Source organism: Carcharodon carcharias, chromosome 2, assembly GCF_017639515.1.
Source record: "Carcharodon carcharias isolate sCarCar2 chromosome 2, sCarCar2.pri, whole genome shotgun sequence".
Lineage (NCBI taxonomy): Eukaryota > Metazoa > Chordata > Chondrichthyes > Lamniformes > Lamnidae > Carcharodon > Carcharodon carcharias.
In genome coordinates this window covers 192,669,137-192,681,962 of record NC_054468.1, presented here as the reverse complement: position 1 = coordinate 192,681,962, position 12,826 = coordinate 192,669,137, and the positions used below count along the sequence as shown (strand labels likewise).

Here is a 12,826-nt window from a genome sequence, read left to right as displayed (position 1 = left end):
AGGTGAGTTATTCGCCACAGGATTCCTAGCCTCTGACCTGCTCTTGCAGTCCAGCATTTATATGTCTAGTCCAGTTCAGTTTCTAATCAAAGGTAACCCCCAGGATGATGACAGTGGAAGATTCAGCAATGGAAATGCCACTGAATGTCAAAGGGTGATGGTTAGATTGCCTCTTGTTGGAGATGGTCATTGTCTGGCACTTGTGTGGTGCGAATGTTACTTGCACTTGTCAGCCAAAGCTTGGATATTGTCCAGGTCCAGCTGAATTTGGACATGGACTGCTTCAGTATCTGAGGAATTGCAAATGGTGAACATTGTGCAATCATCAGTGAACATCCCCACTTCTGATCTTATGACGGAAGGAAGGTCATTGATGAAGTAGCTGAAGATGGTTGGGCCTAGGACACTATCCTAAGGAACTCCTGCAGTGATGTCCTGGAACTGAGATAATTGACCTCTAAAAACCACAACCATCTTCCTTTGTGCTAGGTATGACTCCAACCAGTGGAGAATTTTCCTCCTGATTCCCACTGACTCTAGTTTTGCTTGGGCTCCTTGATACCACACTCTGTCAAGGGCAGTCACTCTCACCTCACCTCTGGAGTTCAGCTCTTTTATCCATGTTTGAACCAAGGCTGTAATGAGGTCAGAAACTGAGTGACCCTCTTGAAGCCCAAACTGAGTATCAGGTAGCAGGTTATTACTAAGCAAGTGCCGCTTGACAGCACTGTCGATGACCCCTTCCATCATTTTACTAATGATCGAGAGTAGACTGATGGGGTGGTAATTGGCTGGGCTGGATTTGTCCTGCTTTTTGAGTACAGGACATACCTGCGCAATTTTCCACATAGTTGGGTAAGTGCCAATGTTGTAGTTAAACTGGAACAGACTGGTTAGGGGCATAGCAAGTGCTGCAGCACAAGTCTTCAGTACTATTGCCAGAATATTTCAGCCGTTTCTTGATAGCACGTGGAGTGAATTGAACTGGATCATCTACTCGGCACTTCTGGCTGAAGATTGTAGCAAATCCTTCAGCCTTATCTTTTGCACTGATGTGCTGGGCTCCTCCATCATTGAGGATGGGGATGTTTGTGGAGTTCCCCCCCCGACCAATGAGTTGGTTAACTGTCTATCACTATTCACAACTGGATGTGGCAGGACTGCAGAGCTTAGACCTGATTCGCCAGCTGTAGAATCACTTAGCTCTGTCTATTACTTGCTGCTTATGATGTTTGGCACACAAGTAGTCCTGTGTTGTAGCTTCACCAGGTTGACATCTCATTTTTAGGTGCTGCTCCAGGCATGCCCTCCTGTACTTTTCATTGAACCAGGGTTGATCATCTGGTTTGGTGGTAATAGTAGAGTGGGGATATGGCAGGACATGAGGTTTCAGATTGTGGTCGAGTAAAATTCTGCTGCTGCTAATGGCCCACAGTGCCTCATGGATGCCCTGTCTTGAGCTGTTAGATCTGTTCTAAATCTAAGCGCAGTGGTAGTGCCACATACCACAATGGAGGGTATCCTCATTGTGAAGTCGGGACTTTGTCTCCACAAGGGCTGTGTGGTGGTCACTCCTACCAATACTGGCACGGACAGATACATCTGAGGCAGGCAGATTGATGAGGATGAGGTCAAGCATGTTGTTCCCTCTTTTTGGTTCCCTCACCACCTGCCGCAGGCCCAGTCTAGCAGCTATGTCCTTTAATACTCAGTCAGCTCAGTCAATGGTGGCGCTACCAAGCCACTCTTGGTGATAGACATTGAAGTCCCCCATCCAGAGTACATTCTATGCTCTAGCCTCCCTCAGTGCTTCCTCCAAGTGGAGTTCAACATAGAGGGGTACTGATTCGTCGGTTGGGGAGGGGGCTGTACGTGGTTACCAGCAGGTTTCCTTGCCCATGTTTGACCTGATGCCATGAGAATTCATGAGGGCCAGAGTCGATGTTGAGGACTCCCAGGGCAACTCCCTTCCGACTATACTACTGTGCTGCCACCTCTGCTGGGTCTGTCCTGCTGGTGGATGGTGATGGTGGTGTCTGGGACATGATCTATAAGGCACGATTCCGTGAGCATGACTGTGTCAGGCTTTTGCTTGACTAGTCGGTTAGACAGCTCTCCCAATTTTGGCACAAGCCCTCAGACATTAGTAAGGAGGACTTTGCAGGGTCGACAAGGCTTGGCTTCCCTAAAGGGCAGTCGTGAACCAGATGGGTTTTTACAACAATCGACAATGGCCATGAAACCATTGCTAGACTTTTAATTCCATATTTTTGTTGAATTCAAATTCCAACATCTGCTGTGGTGGGATTTGAACCCAGGTCTCCAGAGCATTACCCTGGGACTCTGGATTGCCAGTCAAGCGACAACACCACCACTGCACCGACAAATAAAATTAAACAAATAAATCCATGTGGAAATAAATAAATCCATGTAGATTCCTCGCACTGTTAGAAGGAGGGAGACTTAAGGAGGGGCTGATATAGGAGAAAATAAGCTGAGTTTATCTTTACTTCCCAGGATGATCCTGGTGTAGTGGGTACTTTTGGTAGAAGCTAAAGCCCAGTAGGTTTGAAGTGGCCTAGCCAGATTTGGCAATGGTGGCCAAGCCAGTTGAATGCTAGATATGTTCGAGTTTGCATTCCTTGAACTTCATGGGACTGCACCAGGAGAACAGGTTAGATGGGAAATAGCAAAGATTTTGATGGGAACAAGGGAATCAAAAGTGAATGCAAAAGAATACTCAAGCACATCAACAGCTGTGGAGTTACTATAATACATGGTAGGTCAAGGTAGTTGGGAGTTTTGGAACTGCAACCATAAGAAAGCTAATTTGGGGGATGAGCTTTTTATTTAAAAAAAGATAAATGCAAAAGGAAGTGGTCAGAGATGGTCTTCCCTATAATATCCTGATCATCCTTAATGACAAGTTTCAGCATAGAATTACATAAATCACTTTTGTCTGTATTACCACTTTAACATAAAAAAACTAACAAAGTCCCTTTATAGAGGAAGAAAAGCATATGCAAAAAGTCTGATTATTGAAATTGGCAAATGTTTGTACTAAGTAAGAGGTGCAGAGATTTCAGGTGGAATTTTCCCCACAGGGCCAGAAAATTCAAGAGAGGTGCTAAAAATCAAAAACATACTGGCAGGAAAACAAGTTTGGAATTTTCCCCTCATCACTTTCGTGATCCATGGCGAGAGCACCATTTGCATGCATTACCATGCCATGAATACTGATAAAAATGCTACTCGCCTGAATCATGTGGCCCCTCCCAATCTAGTGTCACATCAGCGGGAAATTAGATCAGTCTAAAACACGTTTGGAAATTAATGGCGTGCAGCTGTCGGTCATCACTTCACTCTTGACTTTGAGGTGAGTGCAACATTTAAAGCCTACCTACAACAGCACCACTGCGGGCTCACACCAATGGCAGGGAGATGCTACACTGGTGGGGATGTAGGCTTGCTCCTCACTGGCTTTCTCAACTGTCCTGGACGATGTTATCTGACTGCTCAGGCAGGACAGCAAACCAGACAGAGACCAGCATTGCAACTGGCAGGGGAGTGGGAGGTGATGGGGGTGGATGGAGGAAGAGACACAGGAACAATGGGGGAGATGATGGGGGCGGAAAGAGGAAAAGACACGCGGGACAATGTGCAAAGCTGGGGTTTGGGAAACGATGGCAGGCAGCGGGAAGACCAAGGGTGGGGAAGCTGGAGCCCAACATTAAAGACTGAACGCAGACACTGCAGGGGGTGAAATGGAAACAGAACTGCATGAATTTGAGGGGATACACACAGATTCTGGAATACGAGGGGAGGTGGTGTTAGTTTGGCAGAGAAGGTAAAGGACTCATGGAGGTGGGGGAGGGGGAGGGCTTGCATGAGGGGCAGGTTGCATAGAGATTCATGGGGTGGGGGGGATACTGTGTTGTCAGTAGTCAAGAAGGAATGGGAGAGCTAAAAGAAAAAAGTCAAAGTGCCTACCTGTGCATCGTATGGGTTCCAGGAAGATTGGGGGGGGGGACAGTAACATTCATAGAGGGAGGGTTGAAGCTAGTCAGTGTAAAATCTGAGCACCATCCTATTGCCAAGTCAAAGTTATGGTGTAGTCACAAATAGAAACTGGAAAAGAATCTACACAGGAGGGGTCAACGTCAGTGTGGGGGGACCCCAGGGCTGCACTCGGGGGTCCATTTCATGGTGCAGGCTCAACCTGCTGCACTCAAGACATTGAAGTGGAGTCAGAGATGAGAGAAATGTGGAAGATCTCCTCGAGAAGGTTCCACCAAAAGCCATTGCCTTCTTTAGCGCTTTAAAGAGAGACTGGAGGAGTCACTGGCTTCACAATGCAGTTTCTCCATTTGAGCTTCAACAGAGAGCATCCAGAGGGGAGCTGTGTGGCATCTCACAGTCCTCGGCACATAAATGTATCAAGGACATTTGACAGATGCCCTTTAAAATAAGGCTCATCATTATGTGAACTTCACACTCTATGAAGCTAGCCAGGCTGCTAGATATCGGGGGTTTGCAGACATCTCAGGCTTCCCTCGAGTACAGGGTGCAATCAATTGCACACGTGTGGTATTGAGAGCTCCATGTCAGCAGCCCCTGATGTACATTAACAGGAAAGAATTCCACTCCCTGCTCGACTGGTGTGAGATCATCACAAGCACATCACACATGTTTGTGCCAGGTTCCCTTGGAGTTGCCATGACTCATGCCTCCTGAGTCACTCACAAGTGCCTCTCATGTTTTCTTTATTCATTCAAGGAATGTGGACTTTGCTGGCTGGGCCAACAATAATTGCCCATCCCTAGTTGCTCTTGAGAAGGTGGTGGTGAGCTGCCTTCTTGAACCGCTGCAATCCATGTGGTGTTGGTATACCCACAGTGCTGTTAGGGAGTTCCAGGATTTTGACCCAGTGACAGTGAAGGAATGGTGATATATTTCCAAGTTAGGATGGTGAGTGCCTTGGAGGGGAACTTCCAGGTGGTGGTGTCTCCATCTATCTACTGCCCTTATCCTTCTAGATGGGTAGTGGTCGTGGGTTTGGAAAGTGCTGTTTAAGGAGCCTTGGTGAATTCCTGCAGTGTATCTTGTAGATGGTACACACTGCTGCTACTGTGCATTGGTGGTGGAGGGAGTGACTGTATGTGGATGTGGTGCAAATCAAGTAGGCTGCTTTGTCCTGGACAGTGACAAGCTTCTTGAGAGTTGTTGGAGCTGCACTCATCCAAGCAAGTGGAGAGTATTCCATCACACTCCTGACTTGTGCCTTGCAGATGGTGGGCAAGATTTGGGGAAACAGGAGGTGAGTTACTCGTCACAGGAATCTTAGTCTCTGACCAGCTCTTGAAGCCACAGTATTTATACGGTTAATCCCAGTTCAGTTTCTGGTCAATGGTAACCCCCAGGATGTTGATAGTGGGGGATTCAGTGATGGTAATGTCATTGAACATCAAGAGGCGATGGTTAGATTCTCTCTTGTTGGAGATGATCATTGCCTGGCACTTGTGTGATGCGAATGTTATTTGCCACTTGTCAGCCCAAGGCCTATTGTCCAGATCTTGCTGCATTTGGACATGGACTGCTTCAGTATCTGAGTTGTCGCAAATGGTGCTGAATATTGTGCAATCATCAGCAAACATCCCCACTTCTGACATTATGATGGAAAGAAGGTAATTGATGAAGCAGCTGAAGATGTTGAGCTGAAGACACTACCCTGAGGAACTCCTGCAGTGATGTCCAGGAGCTGAGATGACTGACCTCCAACAACCACAACCATCTTCCTTTGTGCTAGGTATGACTCCAGCCAGTGTAGCACTTTTCCCCCAATTCCCCTTGACTCCAGTTTTGCTAGGGCTCCTTGATGCCACACTCAGTCAAATGTGGCCTTGATGTCAAGGGCAGTCACTCACCTCACCTTGGGAGTTCAGTTCTTTTGTCCAAGTTTGAACCAAGGCCGAAGGGCCTCAATGGATACAGGGTTGGCTGCTTGGAGATAAGGAGTACCTGCTCAGATGATGGCTTATGATACCCATGCATCATTCTCCAAGTCATTCAGAGCAGAGATACGACGAGGCACATAAGACAACACAATCCATCATCGAGCAAACCATTGGCATCCTGAAGATGCGCTTCCAATGCTTGGTCCACTCAGGTGGGTCCCTTCAGTACTCTGCAGAGAAGGTGTCCCACATCATTGTGGTGTGTTGTGCACCTGGGAGTGACTCAGGATAAATCATGCCCTTCACAGGCTTGTGCTTCAAAGAGGGGATCCCTTGCCAGAGGGAGACAGGGAGGCTGAGAGCGCCTCGGATGATGAAGAGCAGGATGGGCAGGAACCTGAAGGAGGTGGTGAGGGTTTGCTCTCACGTGATGATGCCCTTGGAGAAGCACCATGTGGAAGACATGCCACATTGATAACCACAAAATTACAGGAGGAGTAAGGCACAGACAATGAGACACATCCACATTCCTATCATCCCTTCCTGCCATGCCTGTGGACTGAAAGGCCTTTACAACCAGTGACATCAAGAGCATTCGCAACATTCGGCCTTACACCTTCAAACCTCATCATTCACTAGGCCCTGTTTATTGGAAAGGTCTGCAGTGAACTCTTCATCACTGTGCTCTGGGAAGTGATATTCACTACAAGAATGCAGACGTTGCGTCAAAAGCCTTGATGCAGTGGTGGCCATCTTTTTGGGAAGGTGTTTGTGGACACAGAGACATGCATAGTTGGAGAGAGCTTCATGGATGCAGGTCTTACGCTTTGGTACTAACAATGAAGGCTGCCTTCTTAATTGGAGACAATTACAACTACTCCTCCAGGGCTAGTGAGGAAGCCTAACTTATAAGGAGTATGATTGCTCGTGCATTTTGCAGACCCTTCAGTAAAGAGTTTCACACATCTCCCTGACATGACAGAAGAGTAGAATAAGTATCACGAGTCAGCTACATATCACATGAATGTGGAGGCTCACACAGGGAGACGAACCCTGAGTGGGAGCATGGATCACCCAATGAAGGGCACAAAGATGCATATGCACAATGCTTTCAAATGAATGCACCAGTCTCATAAACAGTAAATGTATTAACAAAGGCGCATGATATTTACAATGATTGAACCCAGGAGTGAGATCAAAGCTTCTTAATTTTTCTAACCCTATTGCAACATCGAAGTGCATCCCTGACATCCCTAGCAGAGGTGGAGGGATCTTGCTGGCTGCTATGCCCTGTTGTCTTTGATAGCTCTGGTGGGAGCCCTCCAGAGAGTCAGGAACTGGCACTCAGAGGAGTGCTGCAGATCAGGCACCCGCTGAGTCAGAGCCTGAAGGTGCACCTTTGGAAACAACCATGCCAAACATGCTGGAGATGCAACGATAATTGACCTGCTTTGGGAGTTCTGCACCCTCATTGGCTTGTAACTCTGGAGGTGATGGGGTCACAGGCAGAGGGAGGAATCGGCTGGACACTCACAAAGCCACCTGGCGTCTCCAGCTGCTGGTCCTCCTCCCTGTGGGTGCCCGAGGGCTGCTGTCCAACTCTCTGAGGAGGAGGAGCACCTGGAGGGAGGTCAAGGCTCCCCGCCCCCTCTCACCTAGCCACTGATGGATCCCACTAATGCCTATAGTGATGAAGCGCAAAACTGGCATGATTTATTGGACCAAGGTCTCCAAGGCAGTCACCACCTTGGTGACCTTGAGGCGCTAGCGTGTCAGAGCCACAACGTCAGAACTTGGACAGACTCTTCCATCTTTCGCTCCAGTCTGCTGACTGCCTTTCACAACTCTTCTGCCTGCCACCTATCGTTGCATCTCCAGCATGTTTGGCATGGTTGTTTCCAAAGGTGCACCTTCAGGCTCTGACTCAGCGGGTGCCTGATTTGCAGCAGTTCTCTGAGTGCCAGAGACCTGAGCTGTTACTGCTTCCGACTACTGTGGAGGTGTGTCTATGAGGTGTTCCTCAGAACATGAGTCTACTCTATAACCAGGTCTCTGAGCTGGTGGAAGGTGCAGGTGAATGCAGTGACAGATCTTCCTCGAATGGATCCTCAGCTTCCTCATTTGAGGTTGCCTAGCGGCTGGGTTTATCATGGGCCTCAATGTCTATGGACCTGCTGGTGCCTGTAAGAGAGAGCAGATAGATTTAGTTCATGACCAGACTGAATACAACATTGCATGTCACTCACTGAGAATGTCAGGATGTGATGAACTCATGGAGGGCTCATCTGTGCTGGCTTGCTGGGAGAAGCCAATCTCGCCTTCCCCACTGGAGTGGTCCCTGTTCTCCTTTGTCAACTTGGCAGCATCCTCCTCGAATTCAGTCGGTCTACTATGTTGGCCCTCCCTCCTCTGGTCTGAGATCGCTCCTTCTTGTTGTGCGCAAACTTTGCTTGATGAAGACAAGTAGATGGAATGTGACGAGAAGAGCTGGAGAGGTTGGGAAGCATACTGTGTGCTGAGCCCTCCCCAGTAAGGGGTGAGAATACACTTTGTGCAGCATGATAGATGAGATGCTGGTGATGCTAAAGTGGCCGTGAGACAATCAGTGGTGATGTGTCCCCCGCTAATATCGTGTGAGATCCCTGAGCAGTGTAACCCTTTGAATGCATGATGCCATGAGAGTGAGAGATTGGAGTGAAGAGAAGGTTGGTTACCCTGGTGAAGTGGATGAGATCATTCATCCACTTCCTGCACTGGATTGCGTTTCTTGGGCGATTGCCCAATGCGCTCACCACCATCACAATGGCCTCCCAGGCTGGTGAGGTGAGGCTTGTGGACTTCCTGGAGCCATCTTTGGTATAGAGAGTATTCCTGTGTTGCCGCAAAAGGTGTAAGATATCTGTGGAGGCAAGCAATACTCAAAAGGTGAAGGTAAGCACTCTTGGTACCAAGTGAGATATGGAACACGGAGTTCAGCTGTGGGTCAGACAGAATGTTGAGGTTTCATTCAACCCATTAGCAGCTAGTATAGGGGAGTGGAGTCAGCGATGAGGCTGCAATGATTTGGATGCAGCTACAAACAATGACCCACCCAAAACTTAATGCCAGACAGGCAGTCTACCAATGATGGTGGAGTTAATGGGAGTAGCGGAAAAGCAGGGCTGGGTATCATCTGGAGCATAGATGGAGACTTAACCCTTGTCTGAGGATGATGTCACTTAAGAACAACATATGGGTAAGAAATGGAATGGGTTAAAGGTTAGATTCTTCAGTATCTCTGAAAGTGATCGCCCTCAGTGAAGCACTATGTGGAATACATACTGCATTGGTAGCCACAAGATTACTGGAAGAGTAAAGCACAGGTAACAGGACACATCCACATTCCTTCCATCCCTTCCTGCCATGCCTGTGGACTGAAAGGCCTTTACAACCAGTGACATCAAGAGCAAGCTCAGCCTTCGGCCTTACACCTTCAAACCATATCATTCACTAGGCCCTGCTCATTGGAAAGGTAGCAGTGAACCCTTCAATCGCTATGCTCAGCAATTGCAAAGTAGTTTGTAAAATCTTTACCTCAAAGAGGATTTGGCCCTGGAGAAGTGTAGAAATGCTCAACGTAGTCAAGCCTGAATTTACAGCGGAAGATACGTAGTGCGCTCTAATTTGTATCTCCTGGATTTTAATATGTGGAAATGGGAACTATCAAGGACATAGATTTTTGTGGGGTGGGGATGGAATGGGAGACAGTGAATGACTTGGTGACAACACAAAGGCAGGAACAGAGCGGGCAGTCCGACAAATCAAGTGAAAGTAATGTTGAGGAGAATGGCGAAATCACTCGAGAAGGAGCACCCGGTTCTCCTGCTAGACTCCTCTTCCATGTTGACTCCACTGAATTCTGGATTTTAATATTTGTCCCTCCCAACTATCCCAACCTTTAGGAGAGAACTCTTAGTTTTGGTGTCTTTCAAAAGAAATGCTTGTTGAATTACTACTTCAACTGACTTTTGAGCTCTTGTTAAAACTCCATAAATTCACTGATGTGAATACATCACAATGCTGTTACACAATCTCTTCTGTCTAAGATCATGTTCCAGTATTCCAGATACTTGATATAAACTCAACAGATGATGTGGAGCAACCAGACTGAGTATCTATTGCTTGATGGAACTGACAGCAGCCTAAAACTGGATACTGGCACTGGTCATAGTAGAAAATGCAACAAATGATTTGATGCCAACAGAAAATGAACTAAGGTGCAAAATATATCTCCACGACCTTTAATGCTGAAGGGGCAGCATATAGGTGGTTTTCCTCATTTGAACAACAGCATAGATCATTTCAAAATGAAGGCCAAGTAAATAACAAAGATGGATGAATCTGCTTTTATTGTTTTGTCGCTGCATTATTTCCAATTCTGGTATTTGTAAACTGTATTGTGCAAATTGCAGTATACCTACTTTACTGGCGTCAATTTGTACCACATATAATCGATGAGAAAAAGAGCAAAAACATATACTTTAGATAAATTAGTTGATTTAGCTGAGAAGTACTTCAAGGCTTACAGTTCATGTAGGCTACCAGATATATGAGTTTAAAATATAAAGCTGGAAAGATGATATACAGCCATGAGATATGGTTCGTGCTGGTAAGGAGAAAAGAGAAGGGACAAAAATTCAACTCCGCCATCCCCAAACAAAAAACCTCAATTTGTATTATGAACTATACTGTCAGCTTACAATATGAAATAATTTATCTATTTAACATTAACCAAAAATACTAAAGAAAGGTGGCTGTACCAGAACCGTTTAGTATTTTCCAATGGGCGTTTTTGTTTGCAGAAGTCCTTTTTGGAACTTAGTTTTTAAAACTGTACCCAACATTTACTTTTGGGCAATTTTAAGATATGTTGGACAGACTAAGTATAGTTTTAATTTACTCATGTTTAGATTACTGAAAAACGCTAATGCAAATGTACCATGTCTTACTGCTCATTTCCTTTTATATCCAAACAAGTTCCTTAATAACTAGCTTTCCTGTAATTTACATGCAAGCATAGGATTTCCATTTAATACTCTGTACAGCAGTTTGAAGTTTTACAGTTCCTCTTGTAACATGTATGAGACTATGACCTCCTAAAAGTATACTAACCTTTTTTAAAACTTCTTTAGTCAGGAGTTGGTCCAAAGGTAGAGTCCACCAACAGTCACTACCATGTTCTTCCACCAGTTTGATAAGGTGCTCCCTTGTGTATCTGCATGGGAAGAGTTATATCTGATTAGTCAATATACAACCATATTGACAAACAACAGGTTTACTTTAATACCAGGAGCGGACAAATAAATTAAATTCTTAAAAGAAGGATTTATGTATTTATTTGATTTTCAGCACAAGTGCTTCGGTCTCCTATTTTTCAGGCTAGGGAGGGGCGGGAAGGAGATTGGACAGAATGTAACATAAACCAATTAAGAGAAATAACGACAATGCAATGCAATGAGCATTTAATAAATTCTCTCATATTCTGTGCAAAACACAATGTGCATTTAAACTCTGGAGACTAAAGCCACTAATGCTCAGTACAAGGATGCCAAAAATACTGCAAGCCTCAGTCATTTCCTGATAAATAGCAACCGTATTTACAAAGGGCAAGCAGCAACTCCTTGAAGCAACACTATAGGAGCAAATTTAACTTACTCAAAATTCATTCACTAACAAAGTTAAAATCGAGCCCTATATTTTAATCAATTCAGCAATCATTTGTTCAATTTTTCAGTTTTCAATACTGTACATTAATAGAGTGGAATGAGAGACAAATCAAATGTACCTTTTACTTAACAGAATATGTGCAGTATTAATTGAAAGTTTAAATCAATAACACACTAAAAAGCAGGAACAAAAGACAACAAACCCAAGGGAAAAGGCTGTTGTTCAGCTGATCATGAAGGATTCTCCCATTCCCTCCGAATTCCATTGCATAAAATGCCCTTTTCCTTCCCCAGTTTTAGGACTATCCGATTGCACACAAAGTGGCATAATTTTGCAAACCTCAAGGCATTGTGTAGTCCTGTACCAAATTAGGTTGAATAGATTCAGTTTCCATGACAACCAAAAATCAATCATTCCAAAACTAATAGTTTCTAAGAGCAATGGATCTCCATGCCAAATAAATCATTACTGACATAACTTCAGCGACATGGGCCAATACTTTTGGAACAGCTTCCTTTATTTCACTCACTGACAACCATCGTGACCCTCCTCTAATGGCTGCTCAATTTCTCATTTGGCCTTGTTCCCTTTCTCTCCCTTTGAAATGTTGGTTAATTAGCCAAAATGGTGAAGTGACCACAAAATTAATTTGGTTTTGGTTTTTCTGCACCTTTATTTGTTTTCAAGTTTATTAACTTAAAAGGAGAAAACTAGCTCCTTTCAATGTGAGGAATTCATTTTTTTTTCAGTTTTGGTAATTGATAAGCTAAATTACTCAAATGAAAATACATATCAAACGTGTATTTCAAGTAATTTCCTTCAAGGTATTTCAATTCATGCTAGTTACACTGGGTGTACAAAGTAAAGTTATTAAATATTTGCAGCATGGATAATCATTAACCCACATTTATTAACTTCCACATCAGCCAAAGGTCCATAGTGCTTTTTTAAAAAAAAATACAAAAGCGAAATTTCTTTTTCACTGCTTTCCATTTGATGCAAAAACCCTGAGCAATGTCTGCAACTAAAGAAGAAATACAGATGAATTTTCTTTTATTCATTCTCAGGACGTGGGCAACGCCGTCAAGGCCAGCATTTGTTGTCTATCCTTAGCAGAGCTAAGTGATTTGGTAGAATTTGCAAGAACAGTTGAAACGACAGCTATG

At 44.9% G+C, this 12,826-nt stretch overlaps 1 protein-coding gene across 2 annotated transcripts in view; it reads right to left on the bottom strand.

The window, feature by feature from the left end:
* The window catches only part of iars2 (isoleucyl-tRNA synthetase 2, mitochondrial), a 115,483-nt gene that overhangs the window by 67,183 nt on the left and 35,474 nt on the right, over positions 1 to 12,826 (bottom strand). For both annotated transcript variants that reach the window (XM_041180173.1, XM_041180164.1), the window contains exon 13: positions 11,106 to 11,208. In XM_041180173.1, the coding sequence (XP_041036107.1) occupies positions 11,106 to 11,208 (103 nt within the window). The remainder of the gene's footprint in view (positions 1 to 11,105; positions 11,209 to 12,826) is intronic.